The sequence below is a fragment of the Sylvia atricapilla genome, chromosome 10 (genome assembly GCF_009819655.1).
Source record: "Sylvia atricapilla isolate bSylAtr1 chromosome 10, bSylAtr1.pri, whole genome shotgun sequence".
Lineage (NCBI taxonomy): Eukaryota > Metazoa > Chordata > Aves > Passeriformes > Sylviidae > Sylvia > Sylvia atricapilla.
In genome coordinates, this window is record NC_089149.1 from 5,854,751 (window position 1) to 5,877,929 (window position 23,179).

A 23,179-nucleotide genomic window follows, 5' to 3' on the forward strand; every position below is an offset into this window, starting at 1 on the left:
AAGGGGTCTTGAAATTCATCTTTGATCTTTGCCATGGGCAGAGACACCTTTCATTCTCCCAGGTTACTCCAAGCCAAATCCAACCTGCCTTGGACACTGCCAGGGATGGAGCTTCTCTGGCAACCTGTGCCAGGGCCTCACCACTCTCAGAGAGAACAAATACAGTATAACTCTACAATTATTGTTATGTTTTATATTAATACTTATCTTTAAAGTAATTGGAAGTTCATCAAATAAATTTCCATTTAGCAAAAAGCACCTTTTCCACAGCCAAGTGCACTGGAAGTGTTAGTCATTATTTTTTTTTTTCTTTTTAAAATAAGAAAATCATTTTGGGATGAATTAGCATTTGAACTCTTAAGATATTTTCATAGACTTGATAATTGTATAAATGTTCCATCAATTATTGTGTGTATTGTGTGTGTGTGTTATGTATAAATGCTATTTGAGAAGTTGTCATTAGTGTTTTAACCACTTCAGTAGAGGAACAGAATCAGTCATGCTGCTTTAGCTTTTCACTTCATGAGAAAATCGTTGTCTTTACTCTTTGCCAAATTATTCTTGCATTTAATAATTCAGTATTCAGTCTGATGCATTTTTCACCTGGGAAATGGGGGCCGAAGCCTGTCTTTATTTTCCATGTATATTCAGTGTTGCGCTCAGGGGAATGGTATATCCAAAAATAAGACTATAAATAAGAAATCAGTAGCCTTTCCTGTCTTGCTGCTTTATGTGGGTTTGATATATGCTTCTGCAGCATTATTACTTACTCTGTTCAGATCAATGCTCTGAGCTTTCCTTTACATGATTGATTTCTTCCAGATTAGCCCACGAAGTACGTGATTTAATAAACACCACTGCTACCTGTTTGCTAACACACAGATGTCTGCAGCGTTAGACAGAGACTATAAAATTTATAAAAGTGCTTCAGTCATAAGTTTTGGATGGTATCGCTTTATTTAAGTAGTGGGAAAGAAAACAGATTTGGTCTGCTGTAGTTGAAAGCAAACTAAAGTGCCTTGGAAGAAACAGTAATAAGGCAAGATTTTTTTAAAAAAGGAAGCCAGATTCTGGAGGAGATAATGATAAAAAGGAAAGTTGCTTTGTAGGGTATTGTCCTCTTTAAATGCTCCTTTCCTGCTTCACAAAAGAAGCATTTTTTCCTTGTTTTTGTGTTCTTAAATGTTGTGGTAACATTGTAAAGTATGAGCAACAAAGTATAATTGTTGATGTCCCTTCCTAAAATACCTATGAATATGAATTTTTCACCATTTAGTGAAAGTTTTAGCAGAAATGGGCCATCAAGGAAGAATGTAAGTGTTTGATGTGCTCTAGTGCTGTCCTGGGGTCCAGTGGGTGTGGGGTCCGTGTGGAATACCAGGTGGAATTTTTATTAGGATGATATTTCAGTGTCACTGTTGCTTTTTTCTGGCAACTCACAGGGAACTCCTGTTGGGGGCAGTGTATCTTGCAAGAGTTCCCTGCAGGACATGGAAGGATTTTGTGCGGCATTTGGATATTTAGGACCAGATTTTTTACAGCTGTTTATGGCTGGATTATATGGACCTGGTTTAGGTACAGTCTCTTGCCCTAACAGTTTCATTTTATTCTGTTTCCATTACACCTCTCAGGTATCTCTGAGACCATTGTTTTTTAGTGCTTTCCAGACACTTCTTGTGTATAATCACTGATAGATAATGTAATAGCTTTTGAGCATTGGTGGCCTGAGGAATTGGGAAGTTTCTTCATAAGAAGTTACTGTGTAATATTTTATTACACAGTTGTATACTGTGTAATATTTTAATACAGCTGTCCAGACATAGTGTTTTTTATCTTTGAGTTCGCTCTTAGTTCTTTGTTATTCCTGGTAATGGCATAACATTATTCCTCCTCATAATTTCTCTGTCTATATAAGGTAGGGTTTTGTTTTTTTCCTTCATGCCTTCTGTGATCCTGCTTTCTCTAGAGGTGAATATCTATAGGGTCCCAGCCCACCTGTGCTCAGGTGTGGGCTGATAGCACAGCGTGTTCCCTCAGTCTCTGAACCCAAACCAGTCTGTGGCCAGGTCATTTCTTTGTCCCTTCTGAGAAATGTTGTGAGCTTCTATTAATCTTTCTCCAGGAAACTTGTATTTCTGATATTACCCTGCTTTCATCCACTTTCCTGGGAGATGGTTTTCCTTTTCAATTGCTCTGCTATTGTTTTTAATATTACTGAGGCTTGTTGTCTTTTCCTGCTACTTCCTATTGTAAAATTAAAATGCTACTTTTAGCACAGGAACGATCATATTGCTTTTGAAGGATAGATATTATTCTTGCTCTCCCAACACCATGGGAAGAATTGTACAATACGATTCTATTCAGTCCACATTTTTATCAACACGGTCACCATCACCTGCAGCCATCATTCCATTTTAGAGCACAGCCTTACAGGTATTTTTTTTCCCTTTTTGCAATATCAAGATATGAAGAAGATGAATGAAAGTCTCTTGCATGTTTTTGTCAGTGTGTTTTTATAGCTCCCATGAACAGTGATGGACTTGGCAGCCTGGAGACTGAAATCCTCTGTTTAATCACAGCTAGGTGTAGTTCAGCAGGAAGATGTATTTCCACACACAGCCCCTGTAGCATGTCTAAGCCTCCAGCTGGAGAACTGACCTTCTGTAAGCAGGAAAAAGCTCTCAGGCCACTCAGCCCCTGCCTTATCTGTGAACTGTTCAAAAGGCAGTGTTCATGCCATTGAGGTTTAGTGACAGGTGCTGACGTCTGGTCTGGCGTGGGCTGAGAGTTCTCTCTGGGGAATTTCTTTCCCTGAGTCCCTAAGAGAAAAGCAGTGTTCTGTCCAGTCTGGAAGTTGTACATCTGAGTGCATCGAGTTGTCACATAGCACTTCAAAAGGCAGTGGGTTTGCAGGTCAGCTTGCATTTAGCCCCAGGCTTGATCTTCTGATCATTAATGTCTGTGGTGCTTTATTTTAGTTGTGAAGACTCTCAAAATCTGATAGCTAAGACCAGAGAACTAAGTAAAACCGTAAACTTCAGTCCCATGTTTAGAGTCTTGAGATATTTTATGTGAAAACTAAGCAAAGAGGTCCTTCAGAGAATCCTGCAGCACGCTGCATCCTGAGGAGACACATAGCACAGAGTTAATGTGTGTGGTCGTAAATTATATGTTCTGAACATTTTATAATATCGTGTAGAAAGGGTCATGTTCCTTTTCATTAATATGTGCTTGTGGGGTTTTAATCACATTTCCCTGAAAATCCAATGTAATGAAAACATGTGCTGTTCCAAAAGAAGTGCTGGCTATTAAATCTGCTGGAAATAATTTGGCTGGGTTTGGGGTGTTTTTGTATTTTTCAGCTGACAGGACAAGTGACTTTGCAGATTGCCTCTGATCCAGTTTTGCCATTTAATGCCCTCGACGTCGCCTTGGAAGTCCAGAACAGTCTGAAAGGTAATTTTCATTAGAGGAATATTGTTATCCATTAATACAGGGGAGGAAAAAGAACCTTCTAATCCCTAATACATATTTTCAATGTTTGAATAACTGCTAGTGATTTTACTAGTTAAATAGGGTCATTATATAATGCTGAATAAAATGCAGGTTTTGTTGATAAAGAAAGCCATAAAGTTTTTAGATTTTTTCTGATGTTACTTTGTCAATTAAGCAATACAGGTTACCTGTAGTGTCCTAAGGCCTTTGAAAAATATTTCTGTTTACAGGTCTATGAAACTCTCAGGGTAATCTGTTAAATAGAGAAGTGAGTTCTATAAAATCACACCCAAACTTCACATATCCTTCAGCAGACTGTGAGATCGTATCTCAAACGTAAAGACTTTTTGCAATCTTGAGGTGCCACCCCTGCACTTCATTCATTGCCTACACTACAAAGAACCACTTTTCTGTAACACATACTCCTAGAAGTATGATACCTTTTCTTTAATCTTTGCCATCCATCATTCTGAAGACGTAGGAGTCAGTAGGCAAGTATTGGTCTGGAATCAGTGGGCATCTAAAGAGACAAGTAATTTTAGCTCTGTTGTGCCACATAAACATTGGTTTAGTTCAGCCTAAACACAGCAGGGGATGATCATCAAATGAAAAGTGTGGCTCAGCTGGTATTCCTTCAACTGAACATGAGATATCTTCTATTGTTCTTCTTCTTTCTTTATTTTGAGTAACAGGAAACATTGATTTAAACTGACTTTTTTTTTTTCCTCTAACTTCAGTTACATCATTTATCTCCACCACTTCAGGGGAGAGAAAATTATTTCCTAGGTTGTAGGGCCAGCAGGGTGAATTTTTTTTCCAGCTGTTCACTTTGGAGTTTTGTTTAATGATTTTTCTCATGGCTTTCATGTCTTGTCTCTCTCTGACCTGTATAAAAGAACAGTTTATTTTCATTTTGCAAAATATTAAGGCAATGGTCCTTTTTCAGTTATTTAAATGAGACGTTGTACTTTTAAATGAGACGTGGCTCATGGGTTTATTCATTCTTTTAAAAGATTTTATGTTGTCCAAACTTCCCAGTTCCAAGTTGGAATGTCTTAGTAAGCCGTTTCCTTCTCCAGCTCAATGCAAACTGTAAATGTGGTAAAGGTGAAGGTAAATCAGCATGACATGTAAAATATTTGTTCATTAGGCTTAATTTTGTGCCTCTGGGATCTGGTTCAGCCAATTCCTTGAACACAGATTTTATTGCCCTTTCTCACATGCTTCGAGTTAAATTTTGTGTAAATATTTGACTCACTGTTTGCAATCTCCTGGATGTACTCCTGAAAGGTTGTGTATACCTTGATGCTTGTTAATACTGCATTTATTTACATTTCTAAAGGATTTAACACTGCAATGTGGTGGGTGTCTGTACAATTAGCTCTACTAAATTCCCTGGGATATTATTCAGCACTTCACAGACCATTTCTTCCATTCAGGATGGTGTGGATGGCAAGTTTCTGGGCTGTTCCTCAGAAAGATGGGCAGAGGCTGTTCAGGGACCTGTGTTCTCTCCCCTTGCACACACCAGAACTCTTGGAAACAAACCACTGCTTTTGGGTTTGTCTGAAAAGAAGGGTTGGGGCTGGAGAGATTTCTTTTTCTGCCTCTGCTGATGGTCTGATGTTTAACAGGAAACCTTGTGGTCATAAATGATGGGAGATGGGGGTTCTAAGACTGAAATCCAGGTCCCCAGGGCTAGTCAGGCTGTTGCCTGTCTATTCACAGATGTGATATTTTAGACAAATTCAGAAATAAGTGACTGCTTAGAATATTCTCTGTAGCTACACCTTGCAGTTGTGTGGGATTTGTGCTTTCCATACATTTGAAATCAAGACTCATTTTAACTTGAATCAAATACAAGAATATCTTGCTAGACCTTGTATCCTATGACAATCCAATTTATCTCTTGAGCCAGGGTGCAGACAAGGTGTCAAATCTGGGGTGTGAATGATACACGTAGTGCTTTTAAGCATTCCTGTGTTGTATATTTATGCAAGTAAAAATGTGCAGTCATTTGTATGGAAGCGTTTTGTATGTATACAAGCATTTTTATGCAGAACACATTTGTATTTTCTGCTGAAAGCTCTTAGCACGGTTCTCCTTGTAGCCTGTCTGTAAAATCTAGTGTATGTTACAGCAAGTTTCAGGGGCTGATGATGGAGATTCTCAGGTGTCTCATCAGGATTAAAAACATTTCTGCACCTTTGCACCTCACTGTCCCAGCAAGAACAAGTTCAGCCACCCAGTTTTCAAAACTAGACTCAGCCAGGTTGGTGGTGTCCCTCACTTGGGAGCTGTAGGAGCTGATGTCATTTATTACTGGCAGTCACTCAGGCTCATGCAAACCTTGCAGAATCGGTGTGGCTGTGCAGCACCAGGCAGGTGAGGTGAGATCCCCACTTGTGGCTGTCAGCACAGGGCTGCTGGAGCAAATTCTACCCATCTCTGGTAGGCACTGGCTGGGAGGGAGAGGCTTTTGGAGACAAATTAAGGGTGAATGAGATTTTTCTGGTTTTCCAGAAGTGCAGGAGTCATGATTTAAAGCTCTTTGGCTGAGGCAGTGTCAGCTGTGTGTGGCTCCCCATCAGTTAGGCCCTTTCTCCTCCCCAGAATGGATGTTTTACAGATGTTGCAGCAGGTGAAGTACTTGGGGTGATAATAGTACGGCAGCACTAGCAGAGGTTTAAAATAATCTGGTTTGCAATAAGTCGTTCCCAGGGAAGTCTGTGTGACTTTCCACAGCCCTGTCTCTACCCATACATTTCAAAATATCAGGCTAAACTCTCTGTCCTTAGAAAAATCAATAGAGAAACATATCTCTCTCATTTAGTTGATGGCTGCATGCTCATTGCCTACAGCTATCTGCTGCTCTTCATCTTGGCATTGTTTTACCTGCTTCACTGTGTTTCCCTGATCATTTTGGGTGCTTTTCAGAGTTACTCTCTCCTCCTGTCTGTAATGTTCAGAAAATTTCCCTCTTTACTGTTCCCACCCTTTATTCTTGACTGCAACAGAGGTGAAAAACACAACAAATCTGTATCTAAGACAGAAATATCTCTTTTGTCATGAGACGCTGAGCTTCTTGTCTTCAGTATCCATTCAAGGTTATTATGTATTAGTACCTTTCTTCAGCCTTTAAAAACAGTGGTGGAAAAACACATTTTCCATGGACAAATGCTCGGTTCTGAAGGGCAAGGATGAGCATCTATTCTGTGTTAGCAGGCCGTAAGTTTCAGCAGCTCTGTACAAAGTCATTGATAACTTCAGAGAATTGTAGAATAGTTTGTGCTGGAAAGGACGTTTAAAGGTCATCTAGTCCAATGCAGTGAGCAGGGAAATCTTTCAGTAGATCTTTCAGATGATGCTCAGAGCCTCACCCAGCCTGGCACTGAATGTTTGTATCCACCACCTCCCTGGGCAACCCAGTGTTCCAGCATCGTAAAAAATCTCTTATTTACACCTAGACTAAGTCTAATCTTTTGGTGTAAACCCTCACTCCTTGTCCTATTTCAAAAGTTTGTCCCAAATTTTATCATAAAAGCCCCCTTTCAGTATTGAAAGAGCACAATAAAGTCTCCCTGGAGACTGCTCTTCTCCAGGTTCCTGTATTGACACACACATAGTCACAACATTCCTCTTTAACATAACTTCTTTAAAAAGAGACTTGGAGCAACACCAGATTATTTTACTTGGGCCATAGCAGTCATGGCAGCAAAATTGAAGCTGATGGCAACATATTCTTTGCACTAAGGCTGTCTATGGATTTGTGTTTCTGCCCCTTTAGGGTGCTTCCTACAAAGCTTTCCCATTCAGATTTTCTACTGCCAGGTCTGCTTATCCTATTTTGCAGAGCATGAAAAATTTTCATAGTGAATAATACAGCAGCAAATCATAGTTGATTCAGAATTTGCAAGCTAATCAAAACCTGAAGCAATTTCCCTTCTCTCTTACATGGAAACACATGTTCACATATATGGTAAGCAATTATCACGCCTTAAAATGCTGATTTGTCTGTGCTCCCTTTCCTATAAGTACTTGTAGGCAGGTACTTTAATAACAGAGGGCACAAACACAGTTTTAAAATGTTAAATCTCTAGCTGTGCTTTTCATAAGAGCAATCAGTTACACAGGGAAAGGCTATTGTATTTGATGTCTGTAAAAATATCTGTGTGGTGTAACTTGTTTCTGAATAGGATCCAGTTACATTTAGCAAATGCAATGAAATTCAGCAGTGTAATTCCCTGATCAAGAGTGCACATGCTCTTGAGTCACTTTCCTGTATTTGCAATTTTATTTTTACAGCAACTAAACAACTAGCTTAGATGATTCATCATGATTCACACTGGAGACAAAAGGACAAAGAATACAAAATATAATAACGTGGCATTGTTTTCTCTTCAACGAGGTAACACTTGTGCTTGATTTTCTCTGTAAAAGCATCACAAGGTGCTTAAGACATTATTAGTTAATGCAGGGTTTTCTTGAGGAATCATTTGCCCTTCCATTCACATCTCCTCAGCCTGAGAAAAGCATAAATGGTTTGAACTGCACTTGGTGGTGCAGTTCAGTGTGTTGTGATGCCTGTTCCGTCCTTATTTGGCTGAGGTAACACTGCCCATATTGCAGGTTTTGTACTGAAGCATTAAAAAAGGGCCTTGGCGTGCGTTTTCTAGCAAGTGCTGGTTTAGAGGGTAAAACAAAGAGTTGATTTAGGAGCTGTGGAGGAAAAGTGAGAGCATTTACAGGATTTTTTGTGTTTAAAAAGGTGGCCTGGTTGGCTTCATTTGCAAATACAGAAAGATGGACTTTCCCTTTATCTCACGTATCCTATTGAAAAGGCAAAGTTGACATTTGCAATTGTTTATATAAGATTGAGAATAAAAACTGTAAAAGTTTTATGTTACTCGGAATACGAAGTGCTTTGCTGAAACCAAGGATTCTCTCTAACAGAGTGAGTTTAAACATTTCCATATGGACACAAGTCCCAGCTGGGTAAGGTATGCACATTGCCTGCATTATATACATGGGAATGGGAACTTCTTCAGCTGAACAGGATGTTTGCCAGAGATTTGAAAATTGAGGATAGTGATATTTTGCAAATATCTTAAATGTAGCAAGCTTATATGCTTGAAGAATATTTTTCTGAGGCATCAACATAACTTGATCACAATTTCAATTACTGCAGACTCTGAGAGATACCAACCCTTTATATCAAGATACCAGCACTCCTATTATCCATCCTACTTAGGGAAAGGTGCATTGGTCAAGTGTCATTAGCAAAGGAACCTTGTCCCAAACCAGGGCAGACATAAACCATCTTCTCTCACTCCTGTTCCCCCTGGGAGCTTCTGTTCATTATTGAAATTCATCTTGATATCTCAGGAAATCTGACAGTTTCTCTCACACCAGCATCTTGTCTCTCCATGTGTTCTGGATCGTTTTGTGTTTTGCTGGATTGGAATGTGCTAGTCAGCTGAATGACAGGAGTGTATGGGATCTATGAACTCCTTTTCCTTTGCTGGAATGTATCCAATAGCAAATCTCTTTTTACATATGAGAGGGAGAATACGTTATATTCAGGCATTTCCTTGGATTTCTTAGTTAGACCTGTTTGCATTTCCATTCCTATTATGTGCTCACCTTTCAGACTCCAGCCGTGAATAATCTAAGAAATGGGTTGGTGTTTGTCCTGATTTTAACTAGAATAGAGTTAATTTTCTTCCTAGTAAGATTTTGGATTTAGAATGAGATGAAAGTTGGTAACTCCCTGATGTTTCAGTTGTTGCTGAGTAGTGTTCTCACCCTGAGGACTTTAAAGTTTCCCGTGTTTTACCAGAGAGGAGTTAAAGGAAGCTGGGAGGGAGCATGACCAGGACAGCTGACCTGAACTGGCCAAAGGGGTGTTTCATACCAGAGAACATCATGCTCACTTTAAAACGAGGTGGCCAAGGAGGCTGATTGCTGCTGGGGCCATGCTGAACATGGTCAGCCAAATAAAATCACTCATCTGTCTTGGGTTTTAGGTCTCTCTTTTGGTTTTCTCCCTTTTCGATGCTATATTATTACTGGTTTTATTATGATCATCATCATTATATCTCAATTCTTAAACTCTTCTAATCTCAACCCACTGGTTTTAATTTTTTGTTTCTTCTCTTCCTTCCATCAGGGAATTCAGTGGCTATGAGTGAGCAGCTCATGGTACTTCCTTGCCAGCTGAGGTTAAACCATGTCAGTGTTCCCCAGTTACTATTTGTGATTTTTCCATGTGTATCTTAGACAAGGAAGTTGAAAATTCATTGAACTTGAGTCCTGAACCACTTTCTTGTCTTAATTACCTCAGTCACTAAGGTGCAGAACTCCCTGAGGTTTGCATGTTCCTGCAGAGGTGAGACAGCTCCTAGGGCTGCGTGGTTTATGTTGATTAAGGCTTTATTTGAAAGATCTAAGGACAGTTGGATTTCTTGTCAATAGGCAAAGTGAATCTTCGGCCTTAAAAAAATTTCTGCATCCTGGAAATGTTTGTGCTGACTGATACTGCTTTTGACTTTCTATCAGGTTCAGGCTCTGCTTTCTCTCTCCATGGCTAACAAAGCAATAGTTAACACTCCAAGTTTTAAAAGTTTTGAAAATATTGACTGGATTAGAATATGCATTAGGATATCAATTAAAGTTGGCTCATTGGCATATGACTTAAGTGATTAAGAGGAACAATTTCACATACCCTCCACAATTGCTGTTAACCTCTAAGATTCTAAAGTGTTGAATCAAATTCAATTAAACTGTGCATTTTACAATATTCTATAGAGCAGTCATTATGGAATCCAAGCACGGGCTTTCAGGCTCAAGAGCAACACCATCAAATGGCACTGAATAAATTCATTCTCAGAAGGAAATGTTGTAGTTTTGATTTATAACCATTGCTTCCTGCATGCCTGTTTTTCCAATGCTAGATTTCATGCTGTACCCCAAAAATCATTGCTCACAGCTTATGAGATCTTAAAGCACCAGAGCCCAAATTGATCTTTGAGAAGCAGATCGGAGGCTACACGGAGTGATCTATGGCTTCCCTTGACCCGCTCCGTGCTGCTCACGGGGGAAGAAGAGCCTCAGCTTTTAATTGGGCTATTAATTTTGGCTCGGAAGCAAGAGCAGTGAGTGGTGTGTGAATCCCTGGTGACTGTCCTGCTGTCCCTGTTCCAGGTGATGAGGCAGGCCTCCCCCAGCTGCTGGCAGTGGCAGCACGTCTGAGGGACACGGCGGAGCTGCTGCAGTCGGACGAGATGCGCCCGGCCAACGACCCCGCGGAGAGAGCCCCTGTCAGGGTCAGGATGCTCAATGATGTGCTGCAGGGCTTGGAGAAAAGCTTCCTGGTTCATCAGGCTCCTCCAGGGCTTTACAGGTATGGCACACGGTGTTCCACGCCTTCTGTGGCTGAGCCGAAATGGTGTTCGCCAATGCTTGGTTTGCAGAACTGTCTTTAATTAGAAAAACTTCAGTGAGTACCCAAAATAAAAGCGCTTTTTTTTTTTTTTTTCCCCATCACATCCTTTCTGCAGAAAACATTTAATTCATTACGATGCAGGGGGTCATTAGAATGCAGCACTGTAGCACTTCTGTCCTGACATTGCTGCTAACAAGACGTACGGTGCGATGGCAGCCCAGGCAGCGTGGCAGAAACACGTGTCAGGTGGTACAGGAAGCTTTCAGAAGAAGAGGAAAATATTTTGAAGTCTTATCGCTGCTTGACAAGCTCCACCTATATTTTATTTAAAACTTTGTACAGTTCATTGAAGATTCGGAATTGTACAAGGTACTCAGTGGCATTATTTAACATATTTAATTATATAGCAGCGTTCCTGGATGCATTTCAGCGAGTTAAAGGCAGTACACTCCAGCTAATGAGGAGGCCTGAGACAGTCACTGTTCATAACATCTCGTCTCTGCTTGGAATTATTCTCTGATATGTGTTGAGCTGCACTACCCAGGTTGGTTTTAAGATGTCGTAGTCATCCCATCTTTTACTTTCTAAGAAGTCTGCAGGTCTCTGTCTCTCACCAGCCCCAACTAAAGCAGCAAAACTGTGCTTTGATTTCTCTTGATGGGAAAAATTATCCAGTGTCTCACATAAGTGAACGTGTGAAGTGGACATCAAACAGACTCGTGGTAGAGGTGGGGAAGGAAAGCAGAAAGCTCCAGCCACAGGAGGGATTCTTCCAGTTATTGGCAATGGTGTAAAACAAATACAGTCATCTTTTAACAAAAGCAAAGGGGAGGGAAAAAAAAAAAGCAAGGTAGTTATGAGTAACTCAAAAGTGTCAGTGAATAAAAGGCCTACGGCTGTAATAAAGAAAACAGAATAATTACATTTGAGGAGGGGCCAATTTACTCTGACTGGATTTATAACATAAAGAAATAAGCCAAAATGGGATTAGATAAAGTCTAGTATTGCAGGTTTAGCAGTGCTGTCTGAATTGGAATGGTGTTGCAAAGGAACCATAAAACTGTTTAATGATAATGTAATATGTATGTGTTGCATTACAACAGTAACATTCAACATTGTTGGATCTGGGCCAGTTCTTTATTTGTAAAAATAAATTATATCAAAACTTAAGATTATAAGGAGAGGGGTTTTGAGGTCTCCTAATATTTCAGTTCTGGCAGTGCTTGCATTATTGTTTGTTATTTGCCAAAATGCAATTACTAGATATGCAAACATAATGTAACAAATTTTTCACCTGCTCTCCACAGTATTTAGTACAGAGCAAAAGTACTTTCACACTGGCAGAGTACACACTGTGGAAGTGAAAATGTTGTACTTGTTGCCCTCTAATTTAATTAAATTTGATACAAGATATAACAGTGCAAGATTCCAAAGTCTGGGAGAAAACATTGGCTTTGACTTTACTCTGAATAATTTTACCTGACATCATCTGGAATATACAACAGTAAAGGACACCTTGTGAATAATCATTTAGTTGTTCATTTAAAAAGAATGCAACCTTTGTACGGTGCCAAGGTGTGTAATTGTTACCTTTAATGGTAAATCTACACAGATAAACAGAATCAAGGACACTGCTAGATTGCTACTGTCCTTTGCTGCCATTTATAATCTGAAGTATGTTTGCTTAATTAAAAAAAATTAAAAGCATCTAACTGTAAGTCTTGTTTAGATTATTTTTCATTTTTTTAGGGATTGAAAGTCCTATTAGTTGATGAAGTTATGTGAATGTGTTTTGTGTTCTGAAGCTATAAATATGCCCTGAGAACACTAGAAATGCTTGAAAAACCTGATGCACTTTTTTTTTTTTTTTTTTTTTTGCTTGTAAAACTTTTAAGCTTATTCTTTTTTGTCATTTGGTAAAGAAAACAAACAAAAAAATCAGTCTCACAGCCAGGACCTTGTATGCCATGTTTCATCCCAGTCAGAAGATTGATAGGCAAGTTATAAACCCCTGAAATAGTGGTTTATAATGGAAATGCTGGCAGCCCTTTAACTGCAGCAGCACAAGCAGTACAGCAATAAATACTGTGCTTCATCTGTAAACAGAAATTTAGGATGCAGTTTGCAGCCTTGACCTTCAGGCTCCAACTGTGTTTAGATCATTAAGATTCCATAAATACTGTAATTTACAGCCTTCTGAAGGAAGAATTTGTGTGCACAGTAAAGGACGTATTCTTCATGAAAAAATGATTGCTTCCTGTATACCCATTTGGACTCATATTCTCAACCTCAATCAAAGCACTTGACAAATTTGCTGAAGTTTTAGGCATCATTTTTAGCCTTGTGTTTGTCCTAATTCACAGCTCTCTGGTTCTATGCTATGTTTTCTGTCCTAGAACTTGAATTAAAAAGAAAGGTGGATTTTTTTTTATTGCAGGAATGTTGCCACCTTCCTGTGCTTCTCCACTACAGGGGAACTGATACATCTTTTATATAATTTTTTTTCTATAGTTCCCACACACATTCCCATAACTATAGTCTCTTACTGTGTATTTAAAAAAATAAATGCCTCATTCCAGTCAATGTCATAGGGGAATATCTGGGCATAAATGATGCATTATGCATCTACAATGAGTAATATAATCAAATGTACTGGCAGAATTCAAATTACAGATTTTTTTTTAATAATTGGTTTAGGATATTTGACTAAATTTAAGTAATCATGACTGATATTGGCAGGTTGTTCAATACAATGAATGCTATAGTTTTGATGCTAATCCCTCTTCCCTGAACTTCCTGACATTGAACTGCAAATTTGACAACAGCACATGTTCCCCATGATCTCTATTTCCAGCTGAGCTGGAAATACACAAGTACAGCTTTAATCAGGGTATTTTAGTCTTATCCAGAAATTTAGGCAGAATGAAAAATAATAGGTTGAGGAATATCCTGCTTTGCAAAAGTTACCCTGGGACTTGATTTGTGGTTAGGAGAAAATTGCTGAGTTTTATTGTACCTGAAATATTTCTTTGATTCCCAATGGTAACCCTGGGTAGATTTTCTATTTCCAGAATATGTCTAGGAATAAAATAAGATTGCTGTTGGCATTTTTCATTTCTCTCTCTTTGTTTCTCATAGCATAATCATAATGCTGATAATTATTTGGATTTATAATTTGTCATTTTTTTAATGGAATAATCAGTAGAAATCCATTTGTTCCTTAGCTTTAGCCATCTCTTGCTTTCCACTCTGGCAATGCACATTTGTGTGGAACATTTCTGTGTGTTTTCTGATGGTCACATTTTGCTACTAAAGGTAATAATCATAGATTACACAGCAGTGGCACCTGCAAGGTTAATGTAAGAACAGAGGCTTTGTTACTACAGGAAAGGGGGAAAAAAATTCAAGCATATTGTCCTCTCCATGAGATGTTCAGCCTCACCAGAGCCATAAAAAGATACCATAAATATGTTATCTTTTTGCATGCTTTTCCCCCTACAGAAATACCAACCTGACACTGACACCAATGTCAGGGATAGCAGGACAGTGTGGATCTTCCTGGTGCTCACTTCATAAATCCTGACTTCAAATCTTGGGCTTGCCTAGGCTCAGTGAGAGGGTTCTCACTGTTCCTTGGGTGTTTTGTTGTACTTTTTGCATTTGCTGATCCGTCTGTCAGGTCTGTGTGTGCACTCCTTAGGTGCTCACAGAGAGCCTCTCCCTGTGTTGAAAGGCAGAGCTCTTCAGTGCACAAGAATATTGAAAAAAAAAATAAATAAAAGAGTTAGTAGAGTAAATTTCATGGAGTATCAGGCATGGCACACTCAGTGCAGAGAGATCTCAGTCTCAATGGAAGTGTCACATTTCTTCAGGTCCAGGTCTCATTATCAGATATGGTGGATGCTGTTGATACCAGATGGATCCAGTAGTAAGTTTGCAGAATTTCCTAGAATCAGTACTTAAAATTAAAGCCAAAAAGAGGTGTACAAGGGCTCAGGTTGTCATTTCTGCTCCAGTCAGGTGCATTTTTTTCTTAATGGACCCTTTTCTAAGGCTCCATTATGTCCTGACTGACAGTTCTTTCAACAGTTTTATAAAAAAATCAAAGTCAACTTGTGTAAAATCTTTCTTTTAGAAGTTTTATCTTAGCATGGCAAGTTTATCCTCTCCATTAAGGCTGTATTCGTCTGCCATCACTATTTATGGAATTGTTACAGGGGTGATTGTGCTTTGTCTAATAGATGTAATTGAGTGAATTGAGTAGTAAGTAGGTGAAAAGCAAGGATTTTGAAAGCAATCTGTGTCTTCAGCAAAGACCTCCAGCAGTTTTTATTGCTCATTTGTACCAGTTAAACCTCTTCATTTTGCTTCTTTTCATCACGGATATCCAAGTGTGACATTAACACTTCATTGGGCTAAAGAATTACAACAAATGGCTGCATTTTAATGCACAGAACAAAACACTGGCAGTAAGCAAAGATAAATTGTGCACCCTGAATCTGACATAATGAAATGAAAGAACAATCAAAAGGTATTTTTAGTACCATTCAAAAAAGGCAAATGTGGTCGCGGCTGAATTCGTGCCACTCAAGTGTGTCCTGTTCACCAGAACAAATATTTTCCTTTCAGATTGAGATTTGTTATGTGCATTCCTGACATGTGTATTCAGTGTGTATATTCTACAGGGTTTATTTCTGCTTTGCTGGTAAACTGCAGCAGATTCTCAGGTTTCAAAACACACGTGGCCTAAGAGTCAAGTTTCTAGAGACATGTTCAGTAGGAAAATTAAAGACTTTATTATATCTCCATGTGTAAACAAGCTGCTCACTGGATTTACGGAGGACAAGCATTAAAGATGCAAATATCCTGCTAATCTTGAAACAGGAACGTGGGTAAACATGGAGTGCGATGTCACCTGTAAAATAAAACAAAACCCTAGCCCAGAGTTTCTACTGAAGACAGTAGTTCTGTCTCATTGTATAAACTCTGGAGATTTGTTGTTTTTTTTCATTTTGAATTCTTCATTTATGACTTCAAGTAGAAAACGTTCCTGTCTCCTTTGTAGTGATGTCTGAGATGTTTTTTGACCGACCTGAACCAAATGCGTGGAGTATTTTTATTGTTCTGCCTTGTATTATGTGGAGCAGAGTGATTTGATACGGTGTCGATGATCCTTAGTGGGGGAAATGCTGAAATAATTCATCTTTCACTGGCAGCAGTAGATAATGTTCTGTCTCTATTATCTGCCATGTGCAATTTGTAAATACAATGCTAGAATTATGCTGGGGGAGAAGGAAAGAATTGTGTGCTGGTTGTAGAATAGCGTACCTCAGATTTTGCCATTCAGTCAGAATAAATGAATTTTTGTCTTCCGACACAGCAATTATTTCCCACTGACTTTTGACCCCCACATTTTGCATTTTTCAAAACTTGCAACTCCTTTTCTTCTATGATTTTTTTCATGGCTTGTAAATGGAGTTATGAACAGTGGCATTACTTGTTTCCCTGTCTAATCCTTCTCTGGTGCTTCTCAGTTCTGCAGTTGTTGTTCAGCTCCCTTCTCTCTGATAAGCATTTGCCCAAATGTAATTTTTTACACTCAAAATGCCTCCTTCCTTTTCTTCTGCCTTACTCCTTTGAACTTTACAGTGTTTGAGCAGTGTGATTGTGGCTTTTGGAACTGTAAGTATGAAGCAGCACGTTTATCCTGGCACACACCAGTAGCATTTACTAGGCTGATAATGTTCTTACAGATTCCTGCCATGGTTGTTATTTTTCCCATCACTGATAATGATGCTGAATTATGCCCTTTCTTAATGCTGAGGAGATGCAATAAAGTGAGTGATAGTCACTCTCAAAACACCTGATCCATCTGAGTGGCAATTGAGATGGTTTTTTTTTTTCCTTTGGAATCACCGATACATGTAATGGCCATGAATTAATGACTGTATTTGTTGTCTTGTAAATTTTTACTATTTAAAGAGCATTTGCTGCATAAATACTACTGAATTAGCCATCTGCAGAGCTGTAATTATGGCAGACTTTAAAGCTTATTTAAACGGGGAACATGAAAATCTTTTCATTACACCTGCAAAAGCAGAAAACCTCTGTAATCAGGGATTATGTCATGGCTTGAAAACAGATTTCTCACTTCCCTGATATGAGGGGAAACCTGGTTTTACGTATATTCATTTATTTTTCCTCTATGTTCTTCGCATGAATTTTCTCCCATCTTTTTAATTAGGTTGATTTGTATACTTGCAGAGTTCTCTCTGTACAATACGTCAGACCCATTGTGTTTGTGATCCAGTAAATATTATTATATTGTAATCTAACCCAGCATTAAATATCTTGAAGACAAAAACATGTTGTCCAGGAAATAATATTCCTCGTGCTTCCCACAAATGCGCATGGTCTTGGCCTTGGAAAAAAAATAAAAAAATAAAAAAAAAATTGGATTTTTTTCTGGTAAAATGACATTTATTTTTTATGTGTGCCCTTAGTGGATGTTTTAGCCCATCTCACAGCGGTTGTTCTGCTGAGTGTAAAAGCCCTGTCACAGCTGTTGTGTGAGCTCAGTGCAGAGCTCTCCTGCCAACCTCCAGCAGGTCTTGTGGTTAGGATGCAGCTCCACTCTGTGTCCCTTGCTGGCAGATCTTGCTTGGTCTGCACTTATGGTGCTAAATAGGGCAAGAATATTTAGTCCCAGAAAAAAAAACCAAAAGTCTACTGTGATCTCAGGAAGCTGTACAAAGTATTAGATTCTGAATCATTTATTAAATATGACAGAAACTTAATGTTTTATACGTTATTTTATCTTTATTATAAACAGTAGGACTGGTTACATTTTTTAGGTCCAAGAAATATATGAATCCACGTTTCTGATGATGATGGATGAGAACCACTTGTGTATGGTTGAAATATTAGCCAAGAACACTTCTTGAATATGGTACAAAAATAAATGGAATTCATTGGGATAATAGTTAATATGCAACATTCCCCCATCAACATATTACCCAGTCAATAGAGCTTAGAAATGTGTTGATGAGATCATTAACAGGAAAATTACCTTAACTGGGACTTAAAAGTAGTGTTAATTTTGTGTGTGTACCTGCCACTGAAGGTAATAATGATGTAACTTCAGGCATCTCTTTAAAGATGTATTATGAGATAATCTTCTATCCCTCATTAAATCTTATGATAATGACCTGTGGTAATGGTCTCATGTGACGTGGCACGGAGTTATTTAGGGTGATAAACCCAGTCAGGATCAGAACTGGAGATCAAGGTCAAGCCAGTTTCCTGCATTAAGCACTGGACACTGTGTGCTGCTTTGTTTAGGAATGGGATTCCTCCTTAGGAAGAGGATGTTTTCTATGATTTCTAAATAAAAAGCCCTATGAAGCCATCAGAACATCAGCTGTGAGCCATTTGGAAATACTTTTATTAATTCACTTCCCTCAAGTTCTTCAAAATAGTAGCACATCTGCTTTGAATTCGAGTGTTCCAGACTGAGACATCCTTAAAAGACAGATAGTTTCCTCCAAATTATCCACACAAGCATATGTTTCTTTCACTTGAAAAGCAAGTGTAGCATAAATCATTCAAAGAACAACATGCTTACATTTGTTACCAACAGCTACATTATTCGAAATTTAACAAAGAATATTTCATACCAGTTGCTGCCAGCAAATAACATTTTAAAATACAGCTACATCAATTTTGTTCAGTGCATCATCACTCTTTTAAGTATAAATGTAAGTCCTTGTTCTGAGGAACCACAGAAAAGCTACTGGTGGATTTTCCAGGAATTTTTACATCTCCAGGGAGTATACATCATTCTCTCAGCAGCTGCATGCTGGGATTGGAAGCTCTGTGGCAAAGACTCTGATAGTGGGTTCTATGGCTTCTTCAGGAATTTCTACATAAAGCTGCTTAATTAATTTCTGTAAAACCCTAGAAAAAATAATGCCTAATTAGAGGACTGCTGTTGAGTAGTGATGAATAGTGACTTGCTACTTCTGAACAGCAAATGCATCCTATTTTATTTTTTGATTTCACTTACTGTGAAGTAATTCTCTACTGTTGAAGCTGTAGATTGCAATCTCCTTACCTACTGATCTTGTTTACTCGAAGGCAAGAAAGAAATCAGATCCTAAACTCAGCAAATATTCACCAGGACAAAACTGTGAGTGCATGGTAATGTTGATGTTCAGCACTGGCAAAAAGATACTTCTTTGCAGCTTGATTTTGCTCAGACTCAGTCTTTAAGCTGGTCAGACTTTTTAGCCCCATTATTCTTATTTGAAGCTGTTCCAGAACATCAGTGCTCTTATGATCTGCTGCTTGCCTCAAGGCGCCAACTTCCATTTGTTCATGGCTATTATATATTATTACACTAGACATTGTTTGCTATCAGAAGTCACAAAAATTAGGAAGTGATGTAATTACTGTTTATTTAACATAAGTAACAAAGTTTGGCTACAGGTTCTCATAGATTCAGTATTTCGTTTTTTCTTCAGCCATTGCAGAACACTGTCCTATTATCAGAAAATCAAGCTCATCATTATTAGCTTTACTTTATGTCAATCTCGTCTGTTGGCTGAAAATATTTAACTATCAAAAGAATTCTTTCCTTGTACATCTTTCAGAACAGGAATGAAAGTGGATATTTTCTGTGAATGTTGAGTTTTGGTCGTAAAAAAGTCCTCAAGCAACCTTTCTTGGCTTAAATTCTTTAATAGACTTTTTGCTTTCTTGTTAGGATTCTGGATGCTCCTACATGTGCTTTGGAATCTGGGACTGGTGCACTCAAGGCCCTCACAAAGATTTCAAGTGTCCAAGCTGAAGTTTAGGCCAGAGTTAGAGTTAGGTTAGACATTAGTGATCCTTAAGTGAGAGATTAGTGTTTTTCAGGACAGTGCATCCCTTACCTTTAAAATACTGTAATCAAAGAGAACTGTAGGGAAATAAAAGATAATGTATCTTGTAACCCACTACTCTTCCAGTTTGGCTTCTCTTTTTTCCTTTGTTTATTTGGCAGGCAGTCAAGCCAAGACACCTCACAGAGCTGCCAAAATCAGGATTAATTTTTTAAAGAAGCCCCATTTTGAACTGACCTCTCAGAAATGTACTCAAACTCAAAATGGAATAATTACCTCCTTGTGGTCCCATGTCCCAGCAGGATCCTGTCCATGCACACTTACCACAACCTCCCTTTGCTATAATTGACTCAATTAGAGGTGTCCCAATGCCTGTCTTTTATGCAAGATAAATTTCTATCTAGCAGGGAGAGAGTTTATCTGGTTTACCACTGTCATATAACAATGCCTTTGAAATGCCTTTCAGTTGGTTAGATACCAATTTGTGATTGATATCTCGATTACCTGCAGCTTATCAACTGCTGATAACATGCAAATACATCCCTTTCAGGCAGACACTCTGAGTGTAGATGATTTTGAATCTATCACTTTCTGGAATATGTATTGGTAGAACCATTTGCAGCCTGTAAATGAAGGCACGGAGGCTCTTTGGAAAAGGAGAGGATACGTAGGACACAAAAGTCAGGAATAACATATTCCAAACAGAGGATCCTTAAAGGTGTCCTGCTGGGTTTGTGGGGACTTTGGGCAGTGAAAGAATGGTTTTACAGCTGAGTTGCCCTGAGTGGTTGGGTGCCACATCCCCAGTTTCCCTCTGTGTGTGTGTTGTTCCATCCCATGGCCCCAGAGCCGGCGACTCCCAGCGCTCAGTCCCGCAGGGAACAAACATTGTTGGAAAACAAAACAAAAAAAGGGGTTCTTCTGGATCAGCTCTAATGACATGTAATGCCACTTCACCAGGGCAAATATTTCCTCCTGATAAAAGCTAATCTTACATGGCCAGCAGCTATAATTTTATAATTATAAACCTTCTGCCACAATGCTGCTGGGAAATAAAATAGGTAAGATAACGAAACTGCGTGTGGGTGTCAGGAAGGTTTAAAAAGTAAGAGAAGAAAGGAGAAGAACCATTGGAGATCAAAGGATAAGGATCCCAGAGGAAAGAAGGAAACTTCCTGCATGCTCATTGCAAAATTTTCTGAGGTGCAAACTTGTGTACATAAACCAATATAAATCTCCTAGTGCTGTTTCCTGAGAAGATTTTGTAATATTTTTATGTCCTACAATGAATAACCACTGTATGGAACTGGAAGTCCTGACATGTAAATATTGTTATTAGAGTGCATTTACTTATTTACTGAAGTAATCATATTTTATGTCTTACAAACATGACTGAAAATAGACTCCTAAATATAAGAAAAGTTCATTCAAAATGTAATAGTATCAGGGGAAAGGGAAATTCAGAGAATCCTTGTTCTGGTGTGCCTTTTTTTTTTTTTTTTTTTCCCTTGGAGAGTACAAGAAAAAACAATTCAGGGAATTATAAAATTGAGTTTGTGAGGATGCTAAAGTCATAGCACATTGTGTTAAAACTGGAATAGACAGAGGCTGCCCTCAGCATTTATCTCTAAACAATTTTACTGTGATTCCACAGAGAAAACCTGCACTCATTTTCATGTGGGACACCAGACTTACCATCATGTCCTAATGATTTAATAATTACTTTTCAAAATCTCAAACGTGGGCTGTTAGATGGGAGTCTGTTTGTAAGTGCTTGAATAATTCATCTTGTGTTGTACGCTACCTGCAGACAAAATTTTCTTGTAAGCTAAAAAATCGTTTTTCGTGACAAGAATAATGAGGTAATCCTGTTTCATCTTGTACTGTCCAGTTGCTCTAATGTTGAAGTTGTGTTGAATTAATCTATTTCCAGTGTGATCTCTCATTCAAGAATTTGTCAAATTCCTTCTGGTCTGGTGGGTGTGACAGTAGCTCCTTATTTGTGGTTATGTAGAACAGGGTGTAGTGGCATTATTTTGACCAGGAATTTTTCTAGGCCTGCCAAGGACTTATAAAAGTTATAGGAGATGTTCTGTTTATACTTTCTTTCCTTTGCTAAGGCTGTTTGTTTTGTTTTTTCTCTTTTTTCTCTTTCTCTGGTACTGCCTGGAGTTATTAATTAGGTTTCCCACCTCAGTGATACACTTTTCAGGTCACTGGGATGTGTCACAGTAACAAGCCCATTAGGATGAATGATGTGTGTTGTAATTTCATCAGTGTCATCAATAATGTGTTGCAGTTTTCTGTTTAGGAGTGTCTTTTTGTTTTGTGGGGGTCAAGCTGACTGTGTGAATTATATTTAGAAGATAAAACAGTTAAAGATGAAGGTAGATACTTAAGCAATTAGGCCAGAGGCTGGAATTGTTGTTTTAAGGGTGTAGGCTACAAAACCAATTTGTGTTCAGGAATGTTTAAATAATTGAATTTCACAGTGTACATTAAAGTCTCCTGCTATCATTCTGCATGTTGTGGGCACATGGTGATACCTTGTGTCAATGAAATGGCTGGGGTTTATTTTTCAGTCCCTGTGTAATCTTTAATGAAAACACTTTTCTGACTTGTAAAGGCTTGGAAGTAATAAACTGAACTGACCATTTTTTTCATTTGATGAAGCTTCAACAGAGATAAGAAGTAAACTTGTATAAATTGACTCTCATGAACATGCATAAAGAGAGAAATCATTTTATGCAACAGAGGGGTGGCATGGCTTGCCAAGCAAAGATAAGTAATTGGAAAATACAAGATCCCAGTGAGAACTCCTAGCAGAAAATTTGAAAAAATCCAGATGCTGTATTATGTTACTTATTATTATTTGCATACATAAAAATATAAATGAGATTCTGTCATACTATGTAATCAGCTATTCTGAAGTCCTGTTATTTTTTTCAGAAGTTAAGATATTATTTTAAAATTAAGACAGCAGACTGCTTGTCTCATTCATCAAACAGCTAAGCTCTCTTCAGACACTAATTTGCCCTGCATTCAGGTGGGGTGCACTAGCAGTACTTGCTTTCACTGGGATCACATGCCTGTGCATTTACTGTGGAACCACCAGTGATTCCAAAATCACAGCAGCAGATTTAAACTGTATTCAACACCCTTATTAGGGTCAGGATAAACCATCTTTTTTAGCTTGTGTGGCTTGTTCAGAGCACATCTGATGATGGGACGTGAGGTCTGTTCCTGTCCACCACCAGCATTGTCTCAGCAGCCCCCAAATGTTCAAACCATCCTCTATCTAGAGTCATTTCTGGCAGGCTAAGGCAGTGTTGCTTTGCTGTGGTTGCTGTCTTAGGAT

General features: G+C 38.6%; 1 protein-coding gene across 1 annotated transcript in view; it reads left to right on the forward strand.

The window, feature by feature from the left end:
- The window catches only part of NAALADL2 (N-acetylated alpha-linked acidic dipeptidase like 2), a 227,352-nt gene that overhangs the window by 200,981 nt on the left and 3,192 nt on the right, over positions 1-23,179 (forward strand). The window contains exons 12-13 of the mRNA XM_066326482.1: positions 3,363-3,456; positions 10,699-10,897. Coding sequence (XP_066182579.1) covers positions 3,363-3,456; positions 10,699-10,897 — 293 coding nt within the window. The remainder of the gene's footprint in view (positions 1-3,362; positions 3,457-10,698; positions 10,898-23,179) is intronic.